The sequence below is a fragment of the Anomaloglossus baeobatrachus genome, chromosome 5, assembly GCF_048569485.1.
Source record: "Anomaloglossus baeobatrachus isolate aAnoBae1 chromosome 5, aAnoBae1.hap1, whole genome shotgun sequence".
Lineage (NCBI taxonomy): Eukaryota > Metazoa > Chordata > Amphibia > Anura > Aromobatidae > Anomaloglossus > Anomaloglossus baeobatrachus.
Window position 1 is genome coordinate 485,821,041 of NC_134357.1, and position 27,337 is coordinate 485,848,377.

Consider the following 27,337-nt stretch of genomic DNA (forward strand, 5'->3'; position numbering starts at 1 on the left):
AGCGCAACGATGGGGATAGGACTTTCCACAAAAAACGGTCCAGGAAATCCCAAACGTGAACACTGAGAGCAAGCTCCCTCAGTTAGCCACACTGGGGAGCGGAACCCGACTAGTTCTACACTACAGGGACCAACTGACAAGTGAACTGACTGCCAAGAGAAAGGTCACAGATCATCAGGCAACACCAGCGGGAACGGGACCCAAACGTGATCCCCTCAGCGGCAGCGGTGTCCAGAACTTTGGTTTATCAAGTTGTCGGTGTCGTTTTGCCAAAACGCAGTGTCAAGTCTGCCAGAGGGTGCGCTTTTTTCTGCACTGGTTAGGACGCAGTGTGCGCACAAGCCCTAAGAGGTGCTGACTCTTTGACTTTTGGAAAATGGCATGAGAAAACCTGATTCAATCCCGGGTGCTTGCACTAAAGTCTTAGATTTTCTACTACAGAACTCAATGTGGTTTTATCATCTCACATCACTAGATGAATAAGCAAAATAGGTGGAGGAGACTATATTTTTTGGTTTAATCCAATAAATGGCAGCAGAGAATGAAACCTGCGCAGACACAATGAATTTTACTTAGACTAATATAGAGGAGACGTCAGTGTGTAACCTGCTTTTCTAGCAAATATCATGAGACTTCACATCAAAGCTACAATTACTCACTCCATTGAAAAAAAAAAAACAAAAGCCTGCGATTCCGTTCTATCACCAGGGTATTTCAGGCTGCGATTGTGCTGTAAAATAAAATTCAATGGCTCCGATGTTGCTGAGCATATGGCCTTCTGATTATCGCCATCCATTGCAGCCCCATTCCTTAGACTTTTGCAATTATATTCAGAATTAGCCTTGACCAAATGCTGTCAACACGTTAGGTGCGGCGAATGCAATACACTTTATATTCCAAGCATTGCGGGCATTTTTTTTTTTTTTCTCTCTGGAAAGTCGATATAATTCAACTTGTCACGCGGAGCGATGTGTGGTAAGACGGAGGTGACAGGCGTTAGCATTAATACTTGTAATTTGCAGAGGCATATGTACGTTTTCTTTTTCTCCACCAGAGAATGCCATTACAAAGCCATTTCAAATATGAGGTCAATTGCAAGAATATGGATATCTTGTGTAACAACGTATGTTATACGGAGACACGAGGCTGCACATAATAGCTCTGAATATTCTGGAAAAGAAAGTCGGGGATCAAAGGTCTCTACAAAACAAATGTTTGCGAAAACAACTCCGTCTATTAATCTGTAATGCAGAACTAATATTACAATCCGATTACCGCGCTAAAATATGGATTTCAAAATGCTACATTGATCCAAAAGATCAGCCGGGGTTATAGGAGGTAAAGAGGCTCCAGGACTTGGAGAAAGCAGGAACAATAGTGTACCGATTCTGCAACCAATCCCACCGATTATTTATTGTACTGGTGACCTCTAGGCCTCCTCACTACACCCTATAACTGTCCCCCTGGATGGTGGAGGCTCATGTTTTACCTGGAATGTGTTGTTCCGAGCCCAACAAGTAGCTTTAGCCCATGAGGCGTAAGAGTTGCATGGCGCCTCATCATCTACCACATGGAAGTCAGAAGCAAAATAAAATGTTCCACAACGACGATTTAGAAACTCAAAGAGCTTGTTACTTTAAAGGGTTTCTCAGTTTCAGAAACCCCCCAATCCTGGCTAAAGTTTTTTTTTTAACATTTGGTCAATACCGGGTAACTAAGCAAAGCACTTTGCTTGGTTACTCGATATTTACCCTGGTTACCAGCGTACAGTGCTTAGTGCTGGCTCCCTGCACACGTAGCCAGGGTAAACATCGGGTTACTAAGCAAAGCGCTTTGCTTAGTTACCCGATATTTACCCTTCTTACCAAGCGCAGAGTTGCTGGAGGCTGATAGCTGGTGAGATCTGCTTGATTGACAGCTCACCAGCGACCATGTAGCGACGTACCAGCGATCCTGACCAGGTTGTATCGTGGTCGGAATCGTGGTCGGAATCGCTCGTACGTCGTTTAATGAGACGGTACCCCAAGTCCTAAAGAATAAACAGGGAAAACAAACTGGGTGAAACAAGCAAACAATTTATCTCCAAGATGACTTAAGGCCATGTCTCACTAAGCGACATCACTAGCAGCATCCCTGCTGAGTCACGGTTTTTGTGATGCAACAGCGATCTTGCTAGCGATGTCGCTGTGTGTGACATCTAGCAACGACCTGGCCCCTGCTGTGAGGTCGCCGGTCGTTGCTGAATCTCCTGGACCATTTTTTGGTCGTTGCTTTCCCGCTGTGCAGCACACATCGCTGTGTGTGACAGCGAGAGAGCAACGATCTGAATGTGCAGGGAGCAGGGAGCCGGCTTCTGCGGACGCTGGTAACGAAGGTACACATCGGGTAACCAAGCAAAGCGCTTTGCTTGGTTACCCAATATTTACCTTGGTTACCAGTACACAGCTTCTAGAAGCCAGCTCCCTGCACACGTAGTCAAGATACACATCGGGTAACTATAAGCAAAGCGCTCTGCTTAGTAACCCAATGTGTACTATGGTTACCAAGCACAGCGTCGTTACACGGGTCGCTGGTGGCTGATCTCTGATCGCTGTGGAGATCTGCCTGATTGACAGCTCACCAGCGACCATGTAGCGACGCACCAGCGATCCCTGTCAGATCGCTGGTGGGATCGCTGGAGCGTCGCTAAGTGTGACGGTACCTTTCGAGAGAGGAACGTTTCTCCAGATGATTACAAGCCAACTGCTTGCAATCAGGTCAGTATAGAAACTGAACTCTAGCACCAGTAAGATACCAAGGGGAAATGCAGGTATATAAAGACACAGGGGATGAGGAATAATGATTTGCAGTTGAAAAGAAAAGATTTCCGCAGGGTCCTAAAGGGTAAAGAGTAAACCTTAACAGAGAAGACACACAAAACTCTATTCACACCACAGAGGAAAGGATTGAATATCAAGGAGCAGTTTGTGTAGCCAAAAGCAGCGACCTTCTGCAGCCGGACACCACAGGGTTTTCTGTTAACCATGACACCCGGGTCCAGAGCAGAGTGTCTGCCACTGCTCCTGGTATCTGTTATTGTCTGCAGTGCTAATGTCACATCGATACTACTGCAGTCAATTACTGAGCTCAGCGGTTCTGAGTGACTCCTATCATCTACTTGGGCAGAGGCGCTAAACTCACTGATTGTCTGCAGCGCTGTCGACATGAAATCAGCACTGCACAAAATAACTGACATCGAAAGCAATTGCAGATACTCAGTGTTGGACCTGGGAATGTGAGTAAAGCCCAGCTTTATTTTGATTTTTAAATACTGTACCCGGAAGACATGTTTGTTTTGTTTAAACAGAAAACCCCTATATTTATTTACAGGTACCATATAGATACCCCATTAGGTTTAATTTGGAACACCATGCCTCACATATGTCCTAATCCTAGTCGCTTGTAAGTCATGCTAGTCATGCTAAATTTGAGCAAAGCAGGGTGGGGTTTGTGTAATGTGGGCGCTCCCACAAAGCAGAGGTGGTACCAGTTTGCTATCTAAGATCGTGGTAAATATACTGTATTTATATAGAATCTCCCCCCAAAAAAACTATTATAGAAATAGCTCCCTTTAGGCTAAGGCAGATTTCTAATGATTCTGTATATAATTCTCAACGATCCAATTTTTTTGCAAGAGATCAAATACTCAAAATTTATGCATACCTAAAATTTGGCATTTCTAGGGGTCTTGTGGGCACAGATTATTCAGGGTGAAAAAGAAATAGTAGATCCAATCCCCACTATTGTGTAAAAGGTAGTGAAAAATCCTAGAAAACTATTTATAAATGTCTAAAGCTCAAGCAATAATAATAATATATTCTCAATGATATACTGCAATACTGTATTATTGCAGTATATTAAAAAAGGGTGCTTCAAAGCAGTACTGACATGGCAGAAACAAGAGCATTCTGTTGGCCTCCGGACTGCCCTCACAATGACATTACCACCACAAAATCATGTTGAAGAGGTTGCTATGTATCATGAGGGGCACTTTCCTTTATTTTCAGTTTCTTAAAGGGGGTGTCCACTACTCACAGGACAACCCCTTCTCAATCCCTGATTCCCTCCAGTAAAATAATAACACCCATACTCTTCTGCAGTGTCGACGCCCTTTTAGCAGTGTCCACACTGACTCTCCAGGCATGCGATCCGTGAAGCCCAGGCAATCAACACTGGCTTCTCTCTCCTCTGCTATGGATGCAATTGATATCCGGAGGAAATGAGAGCGTAGTGGAAGCTCTCACTTCCTCTTCATTTGTCCGAAGGCGAAGTGAAGCCTGTTATGTCACACAATCCCTAGGAGAACCAGTGCCAACACAACTGAAACAACGCCGCCAACCGGAAGTAACAATGTTATTATTTTACTGTAAAGATTGAAAAGGGGCTGTCCCAGTAGTGAAACCCCTTAAGGCCCTGTGCGCACTGGAAAACGGAATATTCTTAAGAAAATTCCGCAGGGTCTGAAAGATTACCGCACCCGCCGTAAAAAAATGCGGCAAACCGCACCTGAAAATCGCATGCGGTTTGCTGCGGTTTTACCGCGGTATTGCTGCGGTATAACTGTGGTTTTGCCACGGGATTTTTACCGCGGTTTTGCCGCGGGTTGGTACATGTGTTTTAATGCATTCGATGCAATAAAGCACATTGAAAAAAAAAAAGGAATTTCCTTCTGAGATAGAGAGTAGATAGATAGATAGATAAATAGACAGATAGAAGAATAAATAGAGGGATAGATAGAGGACAGATCAATCTACACGCTGCATTTCTCCCGGCGGTAGTGTGTTCACATTACCGGCCGTGGGAAATGACCTGTGGTTACCTCTGCAGGCTCGTTGCGAGGCTGCATTGAGTATGTGTCAGTCGCAGCTGGATGCAAGCGATGTAGGACCTCGGTGGATTACGCCGGAGCTGTGTGTTTGGGGAGGGGTTAATAAAGTGGTGAAAGAGGGGGATTTTTTGTCTTTTATTTAAAATAAAGGATTTTTCGGTGTCTGTGCTTATTCACTTTACTTACAGGTTAATCATGAAAGCTGTCTCATAGACGCTGCGATGATTAAAGCCTGGACTTAGTGGCGGCGATGCGCTGCCATTAACTCGTTATTACCTGGATTGCCACCGCATCACGGCAATCTGGAAGAGCCGGGGACACTCCGGGACTGCCGCATAATGAATGTGACAGCTGCGGCTGATATTCTCGGCTGCGGGAGGGGGGGGCATTAAACCTGTCCCTCGCCCTTCCCAGCCTGAGAATACCGGGCCGCCGCTGTGTGTTTACCTTGGCTGGAAGGTAAAAATACGGCGGAGCCCACTTTTTTTATTTTTTTATGTCCGATTGATTTGTATGTGTATTCTATATGTCTTGTGTGTGCGTGTGTGTGTGTGTGTGTCTGTGAGTGCGATGTGTGTGTGTATTCTGTCTGTGTCTGTGATATGTGTGTGTGTGTTTACTCTCTGCTCCGCTTCCTCTTCCTGTCATAATGACATCACTTACCTGCAAACCGCAGGCAGCGATGAACATTACCGCAGGTAAACCGTGAAATACCGGAGGGAATAACGCAGGAAAACGCAATGAACCGCACAGAATTTGCTGCCTGCGTTATTCCCTGCGGGATTTCACGATTACATGGCAGTCAATGGAGTGAAATCCCACAGCGACGTGCGGAAAAGAAGTGACATGCAATTGTTTTTGCTGCGGGAATCCCGCAGGAAAACATGCAGCTGTCAAAATCCGCATAGTGCGCACAGCATTTTATTCCCCATAGGATTTGCTGGTGAATCACTGCAGAGATGTTATGAACATAACATGCAGCGAAACATGCAGCAAAACCGCAGGAAATCCGCGGCAAAAAACGGTAAGTGCGCACAGGGCCTTAAGGCCCTTTAAGCTTGCGCTGATGGTAGCAGTTAGGCTCAAGAGGTGCCTACATAACACCTGTTGAATGGAATGGGCTCAGCTCCTGATCCCACACTATATATGCAGTGTAAACCCAATTGGAAACGCGGGCAGAATAGGCCCTGTAGGCACTATGGGCCTCAACACTTGCCCGGATTTGCTGGGTGCTGGACCAAATGGGGACCTATATCTCAAAAACATACCTGTATTCCAATGAGAATTTGGTAAGCTCTTTGTGGTCATGAAGCCATTTAAATTCGAGAGGCCAGCTCCCCTCCGCCATGCAGGTAAGGACAAGGCGATTGCCCTCCAGGTGGACTTGACTGCGCACTGGTTCGGTCTTGAAGTATGGAGGAACGTCATCTAAAACAGAAAGAAATAATGTGTGAGATCAAGCGGTAAGACATTCTAAAGTTCACAGATCGTCAACATTTCGACCGGCTTTATGCACTGCGCGGAGAGAGTGGCAGCTCGCCATGTTCGGCCTATATGGGGGCCTCATAATTAATACATGCAGTGCAGAGAATGACGAGACGCGGGAAGAGGTGAGAAATGTTCAAATATATTATTACGGCAATGTACACACAGAAAAGAGATTTCACTGGCTACAGAAAAAGGAACAAAAGGTCACGGGAAAAGGGCAAAGAGAAATGAAAGCTTGTATAACATCAGAGAATGGCACACACGCACGGAGATCAGCCGGGCACCGAACCGCACATCTCGTTAGGGATCTAAACCGAGAACATAAAATGCGATAAACACCACAAAATACCAAGGCCGGGACGACAGGACGCTTCTGTGATGCCATGAGAGATCGTATCACACGTATATAAACTACGGTCAACTACAAACACTGCCCTCGTGTATTAGCAATCTGTTAGTTAAAAGTTATTCAATCCATGGATGAAGACCAAGAGGAAAGATTTAAAGGCCATACAAGGGCCTCCATATGCTCTGCACACAAGATAGTCAGTAAAATGTAAGACAGATCGCTTTTATCACATCATTAAACAGTTGGCATGAAAAGTCTTCACACCCCGGGTATGGGGTCTGTTTCTGGTTAGCACCTCTAGAATATTTATCGCTCAGTTACAAATGATTATGAAATCATTATCTCCTTACATTTTCATTAAAGAAGACCTATCTCTTGAGATAAATATGCACATTTTTTTAGTCTGGTGTAAATGTCGCTTTTCTCCTGAATCAGGCGTTGTTCTTCTTTTGTTCCTGCGCTTCTCCATTCCTAAGATATGGCCTCCTGATCCTTGTATGTAAATCTAATGGTTCTTAACCAAGTGGGTGTGGTCTTGTAGGCACTCATTGAAGACCACGCCCACTTAGCTATAAAATACCACATTTATGTACAGAGAAGAGAGGGTTCTATCTCAAGAATAGGGAGGCGCAGGAACAAAAAAAACAACAACGCCGGATTCAGGAGAACAGTGGCATTTACACCAGTAATAAAAATACTTATTTATGGCAAGTGACAGGTCCTCTTTACTTTATCAATGTTAATCTGTATAGACGTTTCACACAGATTTAAAGAGGACCTGTTGCTTGACGTAAATTTGTGTATTTTAGCTGCTATAAATGCTGCTGGTCCCCTAAATCCAGCATTGGCTTTCTGTTGTTCATGCGCCTCTCGTCCCTGCAGATTTTTGTGGGAATCTTCTTGATGACCACACCCAGTTGGCTAAAAAAAACAACTACATTTATATACAAAGAATAGGGGGCTATATCTTAGCAACGGAGAGGCTCAGAAACAAAAGAAAAACATGATTAAAAATATCTATATGACATGTCTATACAGTGTAGAATTTACAAATCACTGTTGATGAATCCTTTGTGGAAAGTGATAAAAGGCAAATGTTAGGTTAGTCACCATCACAATTGTCTCTCAGTGATAAGTCCTAGCATGACTCCACAGTCAAAGACATGATCGGAGTTGTAGTTTTCCAACAGATTGAGGGGCACAAGCTGGTACTAATGCTCATTGTGCCTCACACAGGTATATTGTCAGGAGGGTACTACGACGGAGAGTCTTTTACTGGTGTCAAAAGATCACAGAGCAGGACTTCATACACACTTGCTCAGGTTAATACTGCTGGTTTTGCAGATTCTCCTTTATCCAGCACTGCTAGGGTTAAGTAGATCCTCTGGTCTCCTGAACTCTGAATGAAAGCAATAGCCAGCTGTTATCTATTTCTAATTAGTTCTGCTATAAAGACTTCCCTCTTAGCTCAGATAATCGCTGGTGATAGTTTCTGCTTAGCTTGCCTGTAGAGGGAATCTGTGAGCTGTGGACCAGGAAGTGTGAAAGTTGTGTTGAGTTTTTCCCTTCCTTAGGGTACCGTCACACTTTAGCGACGCAGCAGCGATCCCACCAGCGATCTGACCTGGTCAGGATCGCTGCTGCGTCGCTACATGGTCGCTGGTGAGCTGTCAAACAGGCAGATCTCACCAGCGACCAGTGACCAGCCCCCAGCCAGGAGCGACGTGCAAGCGATGCTGCGCTTGCACGGAGCCAGCGTCTGGAAGCTGCGGACACTGGTAACTAAGGTAAACATCGGGTATGGTTACCCGATGTTTACCTTAGTTACCAGCGCACACCGCTTAGCTTAGCGTGTGCAGGGAGCAGGAGCCAGCACTGGCAGCGTGAGAGCTGCGGAGGCTGGTAACGAAGGTAAATATCGGGTAACCACCTTGGTTACCCGATGTTTACCTTGGTTACAGCTTACCGCAGGCTGTCAGACGCCGGCTCCTGCTCCCTGCACATTCAGGATTGTTGCTCTCTCGCTGTCACATACAGCGATGTGTGCTTATCAGCGGGAGAGCAACAATAAAAAAACGAACCAGGGCTGTGTGTAACGAGCAGCGATCTCACAGCAGGGGCCAGATCGCTGCTCAGTGTCACACACAGCGAGATCGCTAATGAGGTCACAAAAAACGTGACTCAGCAGCGATCTCAGTAGCGATCTCGCTGTGTGTGAAGTACCCCTTAGTCCGTTTTAGTTTTTCCCCTCTAGTCCATTCTTCATTATTATCTCTTGTTGTTTGGAGTGCTTTGTATGATTGCTGTTTATTTTACCCTTGTCTGTCTAATCCTCACTGTGTCTTTAACCTAGAGCGGGACTAGAATTCCTGCTATCCTGCGCACTATACAGGGCTGAGTCCAGGGAAAGACAGGGATAGGCATGTGATCGGCGATGGGGTAAAGAACGTTGAGAAGTGCAGAGATCAGCCTCAGGTGAGTTTAGGAGGTGACCCTGCTCCCCTTTCCCAGGGCCCACCGTTGTATCATGTACCCTGTGTGTTGTGATGCTCGCTGGGGATTCCCGTGTACCTGGCAGAACCCCGGTAGTCACTGCGTGACATATATCTTTCCACAGACATGGAGCTTATTTGAGGTTTACCTCTATTATATGTAATTATGTATTGTTTGGAGAAGTTTCATTAGATTCCGAAGGGCAAAAAAAGGTCACTTAAAGTCAAGTGCTTTAGGTCTATACTGAGAAAAATGCAAAGGCATGAGGATAATATCTTAAAGAGTGGTCATAGCTCTATCCTTTTTAAAAATGTTACTTAAAAGGAAACAGTCAGCATATGCATTTTTTAAAACACTGCTATAGTGCTACAGAGGATGAGCATAACTTTTTAAAGATGTAATTCTCCAAAATTTGCCTTGCAATATAATGGAAAAATAATGGAAGTGAGACTGAAAAGTTATAAGGGTGGGTAACTGAAGTCATGTAATTGGGTAAGTGAAGAATCATATGGGTGGGCAAGTGATGAGTCATGTGGGTGTGCAAGTGATGGAGTCATGTGGGTGGGCAAGTGGAAAGGCATGTGGATGGGTAAGTGAATTCATGTGGGTGGGTAAGTGAAGTCATGTGGGTGGGTAAGTGAAGTCATGTGGGTTAGTAAAGGTAAGTGAAGAGTCATGTGTGTTGACTCGGACTACAGAGAAGTCATGTGGGTGAGTAAGTGAAGAGTCATGTGGATAGGTAAGTGAAGTCATGTGGGTGGGTAAGTGAAGTCATATAGGTGAGTAAGTGAAGTCATATGGGTGGGTAAGTGAAGTCATGTGGGTGGGTGGGTAAGTGAAGTAATGTGGCTGGGTAAGTGAAGTCATATGGGTGGACCCAGACTACAGAGAAGTCATGTGGGTGGATAAGTGAAGTCATAGAGGTGAGTAAGTGAGGAGTCATGTGGGTGGGTGCATGAAGTCATGTGGATGGGTGCATGAAGTCATGTGGGTGGGTAAGTGAAGTCATGTGGGTGGGTACATGAAGTCATGTGGGTGGTACATGAAGTCATGTGGGTGGTACATGAAGTCATGTGGGTGGACCTGGACAACAGAAACGTCATGCAATATCTTGATTGAACTCACACAAGCAAGAATATGTTAAAGGCATCCAATACATACAAAATGAAAAAGTGTCTACTGGCCTTGCTTGCCCTGTACACTATGCTTTTACCGCTGGCTGTAATAATGTGTCAATCAAGACAGGACTATATGACTCTTGAGGAGACTGGGACCATCCACTGGACTATTCACATCTAGTGAGCGTTACTTTTTACGTTAATTTTTTCCTTTACGTTGCATAGGGCTTTTCAGATAATTATATCTTCTGAAACCTATTATCATCATTTTTTAATGATTGTTTGGTTCCTTTAAACCAGTTTTATGTTCCTTTTTTATTGGCTGAATATCTTTTTTGCTTTTGAAAATATTTTCTTCTTTAATGTCCCACTTGATCACTATTTTCTCACAACATTTTCTTAGAATCTTCTCATTTGACCCAAATTCATACATCGCAAATCATTATACTTTTTTTTCGGAAACTGCTGTGTTTTAGTGGCAGGTTTCCGTAGTACGATTTTGCAGTGATTTTAGAAATATTAGTTTGGAGGGATTCTCTTTGCACCCTTCTTCCAATGATTTTTCACTTTAATCTACACTCGCTGGACCCTCAAATTTCCCAACCAATGAACAATTTGAAGTGAAGATCAAGTTGAGGGCTATATACTTTGTGGATGCTAGGAGAGAGGAATTCTCGAATATTCTTTATAAGGGTACGCTCACACGAGCGTATGAATCAGACGAGTGCAATGCGAGAAAATCTTGTATATAAATATATATACTTGTATATAAGTAGCAGATATTTTTATGCGGCTGATGAGACGCGAGGGAGCAGTAAGGAACCCAACCTGCGCTCTTATCCATTAAACAGCCCTTATTCCTGCACCCAATTTGTACTCCCATCCACAAATGGCGGTGTGCACCCCAGACAGCTTTTATTTCTCATTCCACATCCCATAATTTGCACCTCATCGGTGAAGATTCTCGGTATGATATCACAAATTGTTTTAGTGTCCACCATTGTCACGCTCCGGCCGAATACGTGATTACCGCTTAAAATAATCCTTGTCCCAGCGTGGAGCTAATCCTCTGTAAATATTGCAGCGGAGATCATCAGACACACCGGGCTCCCTGGAGGAGCGCCACTTTGGGCAATTATTGTTCACTTTACATCTCGTCCCTCGATACTGGAGCAATGTCCTGCTTTGTGTTATAAAGATGGTGCCGACACCTTTGTGAGACGATATCGAAAATGAGCCACTTACGTGAGCGACAGCCACTGCTGTAAGGACTGTCAGCAATAGGGGTCAATGGAAATCATATTTTACAATGACAAAATACAATATTTTTTATTTTTTTTTTTGGTCAGCGCATCTGAGAAAATTACTTCTGAAATAGCCGACACCCTTATGTGAAGCTTAACCAGCGCACTGATGAAAATCGGCACAGCTTTTTTCATGTACAAAAAAGGAGTTGCAAATTGTCTGTTTTTTTATTATTATTTTTAATAACAAAGTTTCATCGCTAATAAAGTAATGAGGTGTACTAACTTTTTAGTCGCTTATTCGTATATGACCAAAATTGCCAAGTTTTTATTCCGTATGAGACAAGTGGCTGCCAAAGGTGACTAGTCCTCCTTACCAATAGGTGACTAGTCCTCCTTACCAATAGGTGACTAGTCCTCCTTACCAATAGGTGACTAGTCCTCCTTACCAATAGGTGACTAGTCCTCCTTACCAATAGGTGACTAGTCCTCCTTACCAATAGGTGACTAGTCCTCCTTACCAATAGGTGACTAGTTCTCCCTACCAATAGGAGACTAGTCCTCCTTACCAATAGGTGACTAGTCCTCCTTACCAATAGGTGACTAGTTCTCCCTACCAATATGTGACTAGTCCTCCTTACCATTAGGTGAGTAGTCCTCCTTGCCATTTGAATATACAGGCAAGCTCAACCAACTCTGCATGCATAGATTAAAGCGATATTCCCATCTTCAAGATCCATCAGACTTGGTAGTAGGTGTAATAATAATAATAATATTAGCAAATATCTTTAGTTAGAAATGTAGTATAGTTCTCCTGATTAACTATGTCACTTACCTCATGTGCAGGGCATTACTGTAGCTTAGGTAGCCATGGTTATGACAACCAGTCATAGTGAAAGTTAGTTACTAAACTACTGTAATGCCCTGCACATGAGGTGACATAGAAATGTACAGTTCTACTGATTAACTAATTGGAGGAGTTTCTAATATTACTATTATTATATCTACTATAGATCTTGAAGATGGGAATACCCCTTTAATTTCCCACCATGAGTTTTTGACTGCATATTTTTGCTGTGCAAAAATGCAACGTCTTAAAATCCCAGCAAAGTGGGCAGAATTTATCCTCCCGAGTCTTTTATTTATGCTGTGTAAACTGACCTACGGTGCATGTCTGAAATCCGCAACATGTGAATTTCTCTTGAGTTTTATGTGCTGATATTCCGCATAGAATTGCATAAGATGCAGCAAATCAGCAGGTAAAAAGCGCATGTAGTTCGCACATGACTGTATGGCCTCGATTCCACTTGCACATAGCTTCCGATGTGAGAGCATGGGAAGCGATATGCTAATGACCCTCTGCTGCAAGCATCATGCGATCTTGCGATCGGATCACAGCTGCAGAGAAGAGGGAGGAAGCACTTTTTCCTTCTCCTCCGTGGTCTGTCTTGCCGTATATTGCACTGTGGTCGGATGACATCCGAGTGCAGTGCGATGTTTAACATGCTCCATAGACTTATATGAGTGTGTGTGATCCGATACTCGCTGCCAAACACAGTGTGCTGCGATTCTTTTCTCATACCTATCTGGCATGTGAAATCAATCGCAGATGGACACTGCCCCATAGTTTTGCACTGGTGTGATTGCAATCCATTGTTTTATTGGATTGCACTCATCCTAGCAAAATCCAAGTGGAACTGTGGCCTATCAATACATTTTGTCAGAGCCAAATACCAGGAAGTATCAAAATCAAAGCCATTTAATTTAAAACATGAGACACCAAAAAGAGACAAAACTGCAGCATAAAAAATGGGGTAAAATCGCATGTAACCTGGTGGAAAAAATGTGCAACATCAAAAACTCCCCAAATACTCATGGGAACGTAGCCTTAGGTCATGTGCACACGTTGAGTATTTGGTGAATTTTTTTACCTCAGTAGTAAGACAAAACCAGGAGTGGAACAGTATAATAGAAACACGTCATCACTTCTGCATGTTGCACCCACCCTTGGTTTTGTCTTACAAATACTGAGGTAAAAACCAAATACTCTTTAAAGTGTGCACGAGGCCTTACAGATACTGAGGTAAAAAAACCCCTCAATGAATAGTCAATGTGTAGAAGTGGCCTAATTTACTACACCAAAAACTCCCCAGATACTTATCAAGGCAAAGTAGCCTGTGGCCTCATACACACATTGGGTATTTGGTGAGTTTTATACCTCAGTATTTGTACGCCAAAACCAGGAGTGGAACAATCAGAGGAAAAGTAGAATAGAAATATGTCACCACTTCTGCATTTTTCACCCACTCCTGATTTTGGCTTTCAAATACTGAGGTAAAAACACACCAAATATGCAACGTATGCACATGGCATTACAGATACTGAGGTAAAAAACTCAACGAATACTCAACGTGTGGACATGGCCTAATTTATTTAATAGGTGAAGAAATGCTGCAAGGTCAAAAACTCCCCAAATACTCATTGAGGGAACATAGCCTTAGGCCATGTGCACACACTGAGTATTTGGTGAGATTTTTACCTCAGTATTTGTAAGACAAAACCAAGAGTGGGACAATCTGAGGAAAAGTAGAATAGAAACACGGGCACCACTTTTGCATTTTTTACCCACTCCTGGTTTTGGCTTACAAATACTGAGGTAAAATAAACCTCACCGAATAATCAATATGTGCCCGTGGCCCTATGGTGGAGTTTTTCCAGCTTCTATCTTTCATGTGTGGCCAGCTTTAGTTTATAGTGATCACATCAAGGTTATTCGCCTGTCCTTCCTTATTGAAATTGTCTCTCCAGGGAGGAACGAGACGAACTCTAGCGCCACTTATTGGAAGTAGCAATCCTAAAAGTCATAAGTGGCCCTTTAACGAGCCTTTTCATATGATTTAAGATTTAAACCAGATCAGAACCCCAATTTGCAGACAAATTGATGATTGTCCCTCTCCCTTATTGATCATCTTTGTATGAGTGGTCACTTCCTACTACAAGTTCAACATCATCTAATGCCGCTGCTGTAATCCCATCATGTATTGGCTGCAGTATCTTCCATCGCAAGTAAGAAAAGCTAATAATTAAAGCTAAACTTCAACTTAAGGTCTGAAACGATGATGTCTTAGTCTAAAGATGAAGCCGTCTTTCCACTGCCTGATCTAATAGTGAGCTCTTGGGACCAGTCTATTCTCTGATCTGTCGAATCTCATGATCTCACCATTTTCTTAAAAAAGGAAAAAGCTATTAGAAAAGCCATTGACAAAACCTACATTGGCTCTAAGAGAAAACCCTTTCTGCACCTAACCTGCCACAGGATGTGATTCATACTCGGATGGTATGTATATTTGATGAGCTCAGGCTGGCCCCGGAGCAGATCGCAGCCGAACAAACTCCAAATTGTCAACTTAAACGTTTTAAATGTTTGATGTGCGCACTCCACACTCGGGGAAACCAATCACCCACGGCTTATACATCCCCGGCCCCACCAGGAATTATTAATCAGAAGCAAGATATTTTACAGGAGCTGGGAAGCTGAATTGTTCGCAGGGTAATTCATGTTATTGCAGTTCTTTAAAATAGAATCCGCCATGCATTAACTCTATAAAGCACAGGACAGTGCCGAAAAGAGCTGAACGGAAAACAAAAATCTGAATAAAACTTTTATTCCCTGGTTCCAATTTTTTTTTTACCTATTTTTTAATCACAAAATATATTATAGCTCGCATTATAATCAAGCACATGGACATAACGCCATTTATTTTCATTTGTATACTTTTAATGGAGACGCCACAAATTTGGTCAGTGCGAGACTCTTTTAGGGTAACATTTTTATCAGGCAGGTCTGCTCTGAAACTCACCTAAAAGTAAAAAATGGTTTGAAGAAATCGGGTTAAATGCTGCGCTAAAAACCACAGATCCAAGGTATATAGTGAATTCCTTTTCTTTATTTTCACAGGTCAATCGGATAAAACCCTATGTGCGCTTCCTTTCCACGGTTTTTCAGCTGAAACTCACTTGAAAAAGCTAAAAAAAACCAAACTACCATTCAGTCTTTTAGCGTTTTATTAAAGGGAACTTGTTGGGGGCAATATGCACCCAGAACCACGAGCAGTTCAGGCCACATATTGCTAATCCCTGCCTAACCGTCCCTGCATATAGTAGCATAAATAAAGAGATCTTTAGAAAAAGTGTTTCTAAAGATCCTTTATGATATGCTAATGAGCGCAGGGACTAATCAGAAGGGAGTTTGTTTCCCCGACTAGTCCGTCCTCTTAGCATGTTAGCACACTCACAGGGGCATGCCAAGATGCTATTAAATTCCTATTGCCCGTTGTCATCGGAGGCGATGCGCATACCTGTGTCCGCTGTTACCGTCAGTCCACATGATCAGAATGCCAGGCACTTCCGGTCATGCAGACAATGAAGCCGGGTGTACACGTCCTGGCTTCATAGAGATCTAGTGTGCATGACCGGAAGTGTCGGGACTTCTGATCATGCACACTGACCCTAAACCTGGCCTTCTGAAGCGGAAACAATGAACACAGATATGTGTGTCAGCACCAATAATGCTGGGCAATGTGCATTGAATAGCCTGTTAGCACTTCCTTCTGGGCGTGAACATATGGTAAGAGGGCGGAATGAGCACAGGAACTAACACCCTTGCGACTAGTCCCTGTCCTCATTAGCATATCATAAAGGATCTTTAGAAATGCTTTTTCTAAAGATCCCTTCATCTACAGGGACGGTTAAGTAAGGATTAGCAATATGTACCCAGAACTGCTCGTGGTGCTGGGTGCATAGTGCACCTGACAGGTTTCCTTTAACTACTTCAGGTTTCCAAAGACGCCAAGCGGTTAAAAGAAGTGAGCGGTCTATTCTTCAGGCTTTTTCTGCTGTGAAGATGCTCTGAACGTTACAATATAAGTCAATAGGAAGCGTCAAAAGCTGGCCGAGACATATTTTAAGGCGAGTCAACAACATTTTTTCTTGAAAAACTTCTAGTAGTTTCTTAATTGTTGAATGGAGTTAAAAAGAATAAAATCAGGAAGCTGCCAAAAAAGAAACGTTGAAAAACCCCCCATGACAAACGTGCTTTGGAAACGACAACAACAAAACCAAAAACACTATGATTCAGGAAAAAAAACACTCTTGAAAAACTCGACGTTTTCCTAATTAAAAATAACATCACGGTACATATACTCTATTGGTCCATCGGGCGAGAGTATTCTACTGTGAACGTTAAAGACGTTGTCCCATCTTATAAAGTAATAGTGACTTTCATGAAGTGGCTGCTCGGCAGCCATACCTTGGACTTACATCTGCCATACCTTGGACTTACATTAGGTGAGCATCCACCGCAGCCTTGAGCTTCATTAGTTCATTGTATTTTAAGCAACGATTGCACTTTTTTCACAATCTGAGAGCAACATAAGGTCATGTTCACACGATGGTTTTGGTTTTTGCTGCAATTTACCAAAAACGCAGTGAAATCAAGGTGTTTCTACTACATATTCTCAAAAATAGTTGCAAAAAAAATCCCCACAGTTGGAATGTATAGTGTGAACATGGCCTAATTGTAGCTCATGGTAATAGTCATCAGTAGCTTCTGTGAAAGATTCCAGCAAACAGATACATTTTTACAGCATCTTTCATCTAAGGCTATGTGCGCACGTTGCGTTTTTTCCCGCGTTTCCGCAGCGTTTTTGCACTAAAACGCATGCGTTTTTGTTTTCCAGCAAAGTCTATGGGAAAAGATGAAATCCTGTCTGCACTTTGCTTTTTTTTCTGCAGCGTTTAATTTGCATATTTTGGGTCATAAACCATGCTGAAAAAGAAGCAGCATGTCAGTTGTTTTTGCCATTTCTGCAGCGTTTCCTTAACATTGGAGTCAATGAGAAATGGCAAAATGCAACCAAAATCAACTTTCCTGCGTTTTTCATGCTTTTTACCAGCTTTTCCACTGCGTTTTTGGCTTCAAAAACGCATGCTTTTCTGGCATAAAATTAAAGGGTTATAATGTTCCTTTACACACACACAATAACCGAAAATTTAAATGCTAAAAAATAATAAACTTTACCTATTTTTCTGTTAAAATGTGCATAACCGCTATTATTTCATTAAAAATGATATTTTCCATATAGTTTTATTAAAAGTTAATTTTATCCTTTTTTTTTTTCTCTTTTTTCATTCTTTTTAACTATTTCAACTTTATTTCTCAGTGTCTTGATCTACAAAACGCATCTGCAGAAACGCAGGTGAAAACGCAGGTAAAAAGCGCTGAAAACGCACTAAAAACGCGGTAAATACGCATGCGTTTTTAGCGCTGAAAAATGGTCACAAGCCATTTGGTCAAAAACCAAGGGAAGGAAAACGTGCAGAATAAACTGCAGGTACTCCGACGCAACGTGCGCACATAGCCTTAATTGGCAGCGTATCGCTATCGAGTATCGCGTATCGAGCCTGTCAGTTGTCACAAATATGTAATTTTATTTAACTTGGTGTGATTGCTGCTGTTCTGATTCGGCGCCGTTTTTCCTTTGATCATGCGCCTCTCCATTCCTGAGATATGGCGCTTTCTTGTCTATATAAAAATCTATTCTTATTAGTCAATTGGGTGTGTCACAACGGCTCTCTCTGGGTGTATTCTTAAGGCTGGAAACACACTTATGCGTGTAAAATTGGTCTGAGTTGCATGATAAAAAGTCGGACGATTTTAGTTCACGTTAAGATCAGTATGCAATGCAACTGCTATGCGATTTTGTGAATTTTATCATGATAGCAGTGCGTGTGTAATGCGTGTGTCATGCGTATGGGATCCATGTTTCCCTACAAACATTTAAATAAATGAAATCATTTAGACATGTGTAACGCTCATGTAAATGATCTAGCCCCCACGTGGCTCAATGGAACAGTAGCGATTTTTGATCTCACAGCTAAACTGCATGCTGCTAAAAATTGTTCCATTATCTTTTATTGATAAAATAAATGTATCATGTCTTCACATTTGACATTAAATACAACAGAGAACGCATGTGAACGTTGTGGAACGTGTGTGTTCCTTTATTTTGCACGCTTCCATAGAGAATCATTGCAGAGACTCATGCGAGAAACTCTCCAAATCGCAGCATGCTGCGATTTTTTTTCTCAGTCCGATTTGGACTGAGAAAAAAAAATCGCAGATGGGAGCTGCATCATTGATTAACATATGTCCGAGTGCAATGCGAGAATTACTCGCATTGCAGTCGTCCGAGAAAATCGCAAATGAGAAGCCGGCCTAAGGCCCACTCCCAGTTGGCTAACATAACTATATTAAGGCTATGTGTGCACATTGCGTTTTTTTCTGCGTTTTGGCTGCGTTTACAACTACACTGTGTCATTGACAAAATGCATGCATTGTGCTTCCCCAGCAAAGTCTATGAGAATCATGCAAAATCTGTGAGCACGATGCTTTTTGAAACGCAGCGTTTTGATTATCAAAAAATTGACAAAATCTCTGCGTTTAGAAAAGCAGCATGTCAATTCTTTTGTCTGTTTTGGCAGCATTCTACACCCATTGAAATCAGTGTTGTAGAATAACGCTGCCAAAATGTTAAGCAGTGCGTTTGCACTGCATTTTTGTTGCAATCCGCATGATTTTTTGACACAACAAAGGCAGGTCTTTCGGTCTCTCTCTGTCGGTCGGTCTGTTTGTCGGTCTCTCTCTCTCTCTCTATGTCTCTTTATCTCTCTGTCCATGTCAGTCTCTCCCTCCCACCCCCTCTCTTATACTCACGGATCCACAATCACCGGCATTCACACTATGGCGGCTTCTCTTTTGAAAATGCCGGCCACTCATTAATCCATCTCGTATTCCCTGCTTCCCCCGCCCACCGGCGCCTCTGATTGGTTGCAGTCAAACACGCCCCCATGCTGAGTGACAGCTGTCTCACTGCAACCAATCACAGCTGCCGGTGGGCATGTCTATATCGAGCAGTAAAAAAAATAAATAAGTAATTTAAAAAAAAAAACGACGTGCGGTGTCCCCCAATTTGGATACCAGCCAGGGTAAAGACACACGGCTGAAGGCTGGTATTCTCAGGATCCATTAGATGCGACAGTCCCGGAGTCCCGGAACGCTACCCGTCTCATCCCGAATTGCCCTGGTGTGGTGGCAAATGGGGTAATAAGGAGTTAATGGCAGCAGCCCATAGCTGCCACTAAGTCCTAGGTTAATCATGCAGGCGTCTCCCCGAGATACCTTCCATGATTAACCTGTAAGTTAAAGAAAATAAACACACACATCCAAAAAATCCTTTATTGGAATGAAAGACAAAAAAACACCCTCTTTCACCACTTTATTAACCCCTCAAAAACACCTTCAGGTCCGACGTAATCCACACAAGGTCCCACGACGCTTTCAGCTCTGCTATATCAGAAGCTGACAGGAGCGGCAGTAGAACACCGCCGTTCCTGAGCTCCATGCAGCAACTGAAGTGAGTCGCGCGATCAGCTGTGCTGTCACTGAGGTTACTCGGGGCCACCGCTCTCAGGTGGAGGACTGCAGCTGTGGACACGAGTAACCTTAGTGAAAGCACAGCTGATCGCGCGGCTCACTGCAGTCACTCAGGGGATTTGCGATCACAGGTGAGTCCTTCACCTGTGATCGCAAATCAAGCCACGGCACACACACAGAGCCGCGTGATCACAATGAAGTCGGGTGAAGTTCATCCGAGTTCATTCTGATCGCGCTGCACTATCTCGCAGCCAGCCATGCTCTTTTTGAAAGTGCGGTCCCACTCGGCTCTACTGCAAGTCTATGGGGATGCTGCAGAGCCGAGTGGGACCGCACTGTCAAAAATGTGCGTTCTGGATGCTTTTCCCACTCTGTCTATGGCAGAGCAAGCATCCAGAACGCATGAATTCTCCAGGAATGTGCGCACGTTGCGTTCTGCCGAATGCGTCTCAGAACGCAGCTTTTTCGGCTGCGTTCTGAGACGCACATGCAGTGACTTATACGCTGCGGAATAGAACGCAACGTGCGCACATAGCCTTATATACAAAGAATAGGAGCCCATATCTCCGGAATTGAAAGGCACAGGAGCAAAAAAAAAACAGTGCCGGATTTGGGAAAACAGTGGCATTTACACCCTGTAAAAAAATATTAATATGGTTTAACTTAGCATGCTTGTTTTATTTTAATGGTGAGAGCCCAGTAAGCTTTTATTAGCCTCTGGTGGCCACAATCTCCAATGGGAACAATGGGACTCAGGAGCTGTAATACAATATGCTACCTGACATGATGTGCCGGAAGACATTACCGTATTGTGTATTGGGGTTTTTACATTCAGCACACAGAGTAACACTGGCCAACGATGACCTCTGGCTTTGCAGGGCTACTTTCTGGTTAGCAACAGAAGACTGTGAAGCGTTGAACATGTAAAATGTAATGGTAGGGTAGACTTGTATGAGAAATATACGAAAACCTTGTGCCGCCGCAGAGAAGAAGAGTACAGAGCAAGTAAATAGCTCCGAAACCAAGCAAAGGATTAAATTAATCCCTCAAGAGATCTCGTTTAGATAGAAAGCTCTGCGGGGCAGAAACCACATGTTTTCTAATGTGAGGTTTCCTATACGTATAATTGTATTAATCCACAGAACATCTACACGTGTATATTGTGCCCACAAACCACAGCTCCACTAATGATCCATCATCTGCCATATATTGCAAGGATTTAAAGAGGAAAATCTGCATTTTTCAAGAACTACCAGCACAACCCGACATGTGTTCCAGAATATATGGAATATAAAAAAATTAATATGGAAAATGTATTTAAAGTGTTTGGTATGAAAACTTGAATATTCTCACAAATGTGTGGCTGCAAAACACTACTTTATTAAAGAAAATAACATTTGGAGGCACAGCCTTTTAATATTGTGGCTTTCAGGACATAAATCTGCAGAGCTATAGCTTTTGGCAGAAATTGTGTTTGACAAAAGTCTATTTGACCGAAAAGTTACAAATTTAAAATTGGATTGCCTAGATCAATAAAACTTGTAAGCATCAAAAACTGTTGAACATAAGGAGTTAAATGTTCTGAGGCTCCAGAACAATGAAGTACTCCTAGAACAATTAAACTCTGACACCTGGGGTCCTAAAGAAAAGAAATGACACACTGGCACCTGTGGTCATAGAACAATGACTAACTGACATCTGGGGTCCTTGATCAATGAACAACTGACATCTGAGGTCCTAGAACAATTAAAATTCTGAAGCCTGGAGTCCTAGAACAATGAACAACTGACACCTGAGGTCCTAGAACAATTAATATTCTGATGCCTGGGGTCCTAGAACAATGAACCACTGACACCTGAGGTCCTAGAACAATTAATATTCTGATGCCTGGGGTCCTAGAACAATGAACCACTGACACCTGAGGTTCTAAAGAAATGACACACTGACACCAGGGGTCATAGAACAATGACGCGCTGACATCTGGGGTCCTAGAATAATCACGCAATGACACCTGGAGTACTAGAACAAATATGCATCTGGGGTCCTTGAACAATGAACCACTAACATCTGGAACCCTTGAACAATGATGCACTGACACCTAAGGTCCCCAAACAATGAACCACTGACACTTGGGGTCCTAGAACAATGATGCACTAACACTTGGGGTCCTAGAGCAATGACACACTGATATCTTAGGACCATAAACAATGAACCAATGACACATCAGGTCTCAGAACAATGACGCACTGACACCTGGGGTCCTTGAACAATGATGTACTGACATCTGGGGTCCCTCAACAATTAATCACTTATACCTGGGGTTCCTAGAACATTGACACATTGATACCTGGGGTCCTAGGGAAATTACACACTAACATTTGGGGTCATTGAACAATGCTGCATTGACACCTGGTGTCCTAGGGCAATGAACCACAGGCACCTGGGGTCCTAAAGAAATGACACACTAACACCAGGGGCATAGAACAATGAAGCTCTGACACTTGGGGTCAGAGATCAAACAAACCTAATTACTTGGGATTCCAAACGATGACACTTAGAGATCCAGAACACATTGACACCCTGGGACTGGGTCCTACAACAATGGCACTTAAGCGGGCTTTACATGCTACGATTTCGCTACAGCGATCTCGTTGGGGTCACGAATTTTGTGACGCACATCCGGCCGCTGTAGCGATGTCGTAGCGTGTGACTCCTAGGAGCGATTTTGGATCATTGCAAAAACGTCCAAAATCGCTCCTCGTTGACATGGGGGTCTGCTCCCAATTATCGCTGCTGTCGCTTGGGTGAAGTTGATCCTCGTCCCTGCGGCAGCACACATCGCTACGTGTGACACCACAGGAACGAGGATCATCTCTTTACCTGCCTCTGGCCACAATGCGGAAGGAAGGAGGTGGGCGGGATGTTACATCCCGCTCATCTCCGCCCCTCCACTATCATTGGGCGGCCGCTTAGTGACGTTGCTGTGACGCCAAACGGACTGCCCCCTTAGAAAGGAGGCGGTTCGCCGGTCACAGCGACGTTGAAGGCCATGTAAGTACGTGTGACGGGGGTGCGCGATTTTGTGCGCGACGGACAGCGTTATGCCCGTAGCGCACAAACGATGGGGGCGGGTCTCATGCTAGCGATATCGGGCCGGATATCGCAGCATGTAAAGCCACCCATAGTTATCTGGGGTTCCAGGAAAAAAATGACACATTTGGCCTTTTAGATTCATAACATTGAGATTCTGTGTCCAGAACAATAACACACGGAGACTTGGCCTTCTAGAAGAACAGCACTTGATGTTACAGAACAATCACACATCAACGCTTGGTGATCCAGAACAATGGCTCACTGTCACAAACCACCGGGGGGGTCACTCATAAATCCCCCGCGCTGGCTACCAGTACGTCACAATCGGGGTGTAACAAGTGGGGGGTCACCCCTCCTTTATACCTCCCGACCGACAGACAGAGCACGTGACGCGCTCTCTAGCGCCCCTCTTATAGTCAGGCCAATTATGGAATTGCCCGACGATAAGCAAGGAGGCCGCTATACTACTTATGCCGATTATTGAAGGGTCCCCAGTGAGAGTAGGGTATATATTCCCCCGACCTCCGCGGGCGGAATATATAAAATCTCCCCGAATCTCACTGGCCTCCCCACAATAATCCTTGGCACAAACTCGCTGCCACCAACCGCTTCACGGTAACTATTAGCCGAACACACAGACGTGGGATTCAAGATCGAGATAACAGAACAGCCCAAGATTAATTATATAATTTAATCAGCCTAAAGCACACTAGAAACTACAATATATACAATAGGGAATCTACAGAATATACATATGTCAGAGTACAGTTACAATCAAAGCATGGGTTACAAACAGGCATACACAGTTCCAGCAGTTACCTTGTTGCGTCTGGCCACAGGGGGGCGCTGTAGACCAGGTTTCCAGGAACTCCCTCACAGGTCTTTCCCAACCAGGCCCCCGAGCAGAAGAACACTGGAAAATGGCCGAAGTAGGGTTATCAACCTGGGCAATCCAGGTCCCCTCCTACCTTAGTGACCTCACAGGGAAGCACTGCCACTCCCCCTGCATGGATCAGAATTATCCAGCAAAGGGGATATTGGCCATAACTTTGCCTGGGAGCGTCGTAGGCAGACGCCAATGCTCTCATTGTGACAGTTATGAATTTGGCTACAGAACGAGGGGACTCATGACCTGTCTGCCAGTTCCCCATTGGCTGATATCACGCCTGGGGCATTTCCCAATGTCCTGCTCCCATAAAAAGGGGGTGCCGGCATCGTCCACATGCGGAGACACCATTTTTATGGTTGCCATATTTATCGGAAATATGGCTTGCGAGATATGAACCATTTTTTACTGGAGTCGTTCTGTCTGGCTATTTCCATAGCCTTGCTAACTAGCTAGCAGCTCCTACTACAGGGTGACGGCAGGGAGTCATCCTGTGTCCATTGTCCTAAAGCCACCTAATTTCCATATCACAGGACATGGCCATGGGATTTGTTGCTAAACCAGTTGTGTGAAGGAAAGGGGGGGTGACACCAGGAGAGGGCTTCCTGACATACTTGAATATCATGATTTATCGTCATATCTCCGGATTTACCTCACACCTCCCCCCTTTTGAGGGCGCTAGGGGGCAGCACACTCCGGTGTTCCCCCGTGCGCCCGTCCGCGACCTCTCCTTGTCGGGACAGCCCGTCTGCGTTACCGTGGTCACGGCCCCTTTTGTGGCGAATGGTGAAGTTGTATTGCTGGAGCGCAAGGCTCCATCGCAACAATCGCCCATTCGTCCCAGAGACGGTGTGCAACCAGCTGAGGGGATTGTGGTCCGTCTCCACGATGAAGTGGCGCCCGTATAGATAGGGTTGCAGACGCTGCAGGGCCCACACTATGGCCAGGCACTCCTTCTCCATCGTGGAATAGGCAACTTCCCTTGGTAACAGCTTCCTGCTCAGGTACAAGACTGGGTGCTCTTGGCTCGCAGAGTCCACCTGGCTGAGCACCGCACCGAGGCCGAAGTCACTGGCGTCGGTCTGTACTACAAACGGCCGCGTGAAGTCGGCTGCCTGTAGCACGGGCGGGCTGGACAGGGCGTCCTTTAGGGCCCGGAAGGCTGTCTCGCAGTCCATTGTCCAATCGACTGCAGAGGGCAGCTTCTTCTTGGTGAGGTCCGTCAAGGGCTTTGCCAGGCTACTATAGCATGGAACAAACCTCCTATAGTACCCAGCGGTCCCCAAGAAGGACATCACCTGCTTCTTGGTCCTGGGGGTGGGCCAGGATGCGATGGCTTCCACTTTCTCAGGCTCGGGCTTCAGTGTTCTCCCACCTACCCGGTGACCGAGGTACTGGACCTCGCTCATGGCCAGCTGACACTTTCCCGGCTTGATGGTCAAACCTGCCCGGTGGATCCGCCTGAGCACCTGTGCTAGATGCTCTAGGTGGTCCTCCCAGGTGGGACTGAAGACGGCAATGTCATCCAGGTACGCGGCCGCGTACCCTTCAAGTCCCTTGAGCAGGGTGTTGACCATCCGCTGGAAAGTGGCAGGGGCATTCCTCATCCCGAATGGCATCACCGTGGACTCGTACAGTCCAAATGGGGTAATAAAGGCAGAGCATTCCCTGGCCTTGCGAGTCAGGGGGATCTGCCAATATCCCCGGCTCAGATCCATGATGGTCAGGTACTGAGCCCCGGCCAACTGATCGAGCAGGTCATCGATGCGTGGCATTGGGTACGCATCGGCGACTGTGACAGCATTGAGCCCCCTGTAGTCCACGCAGAACCGAGTGGTTCGGTCCTTCTTAGGGACGAGGACTACAGGCGAGGCCCAAGCGCTGTTGGATGCCTGGATCACCCCCAGCTTCAGCATCTCGTCAATCTCCTGGCGCATGTGTTGCTGCACCTCCAGGGAGACCCGATATGCTGAACGCCGGATCGGGGGATGATCCCCAGTGTCCACGTGATGGACAGCCAAGTCAGTCCTTCCGGGCTGGTTGGTAAACAACCCCCGGAAGGGGTGTAGGGTGGCCCACAGCTGGGACCGTTGGTCCTCCAAGAGCTGGTGGCCAACCTCCACATCCTCAATGGATCCGCCTGCCCTAACCTGGGCTAGCATATCCAAGAGGGTTTCCGCTTCTCACTCCTCGGGCAGGTTGCACACGGGGAGCGCACATGCCTCCCGCTCATGATGTGCCTTCATCATGTTCACATGGAAGGGCTTCCGCCTTCCACGGGCAGGGTCCAGGGTGACCAGGTACGTCACAGGGTTGAGCTGCTGGTACACGAGGTATGGGCCTTCCCAGGCTGCCTGAAGCTTGTCCTGTGGTACGGGGACCAGTACCCACACCTTTTGACCCACTTGGTAGGTCCTCTCACAAGCGTTCTGGTCGTACCAACGCTTCTGATCGGCCTGGGCTTGAGCCATATTGTCGTGTACCAGTTGCGTCAAGGCCTGCATTTTGTCCCGGAAGCGCATGACATACTCGATAACCGACACTCCAGGGGTGGCCAAATCCCCTTCCCAAGCCTCTTTCACCAGAGCCAGGGGGCCCCGCACACATCGCCCGTACAGGAGCTCAAACGGTGAGAATCCTGTTGAGGCCTGTGGAACCTCCCGGTAAGCAAATAACAGGTGTGGGAGATACCGCTCCCAGTCACGCCCATGGGAGTCGACCAACATCTTAAGCATCTGCTTTAAGGTGCCATTGAACCGCTCGCACAGGCCATTAGTCTGTGGATGGTACGGGCTGGCCACCAGATGTCGCACCTGGACTTGCTTACAGAGGGCCTCCATCAGCTGGGACATGAATTGGGTCCCCCGGTCAGTGAGCATTTCCTGGGGAAAACCCACTCGGGAGAAAATCTCCAGCAATGCGGTGGCCACCTTGTCAGCCCGAATGGACGACAAGGCCACTGCTTCTGGGTACCGGGTGGCATAGTCCACTACCGTCAGTATGAAGCGTTTCCCGGAGCTGCTGGGGATGGCCAGCGGGCCGACCAGATCCACAGCCACCCTCCTGAAAGGCTCATCGATGATGGGCAGAGATACCAGTGGGGCTTTGGGGCGTGGCCCCGCCTTCCCCACTCTCTGACAGGTTTCACACGAACGGCAGTAGGCAGCCACATCGGCCCCCATCTTTGGCCAGTAGAAATGCTGGTTTAACCTGGCCTTGGTCTTAGCGATCCCTAGGTGTCCGGCCATCGGAATCTCATGTGCGATCCGCAACAACTCCGTCCGGAACGGATAGGGTACCACCAA

General features: G+C 45.3%; 1 protein-coding gene across 2 annotated transcripts in view; it reads right to left on the bottom strand.

The window, feature by feature from the left end:
* Positions 1 to 27,337, bottom strand: part of SDK2 (sidekick cell adhesion molecule 2) — a 794,004-nt gene that overhangs the window by 411,459 nt on the left and 355,208 nt on the right. For both annotated transcript variants that reach the window (XM_075350684.1, XM_075350683.1), the window contains exon 2: positions 6,136 to 6,295. In XM_075350684.1, the coding sequence (XP_075206799.1) occupies positions 6,136 to 6,295 (160 nt within the window). The remainder of the gene's footprint in view (positions 1 to 6,135; positions 6,296 to 27,337) is intronic.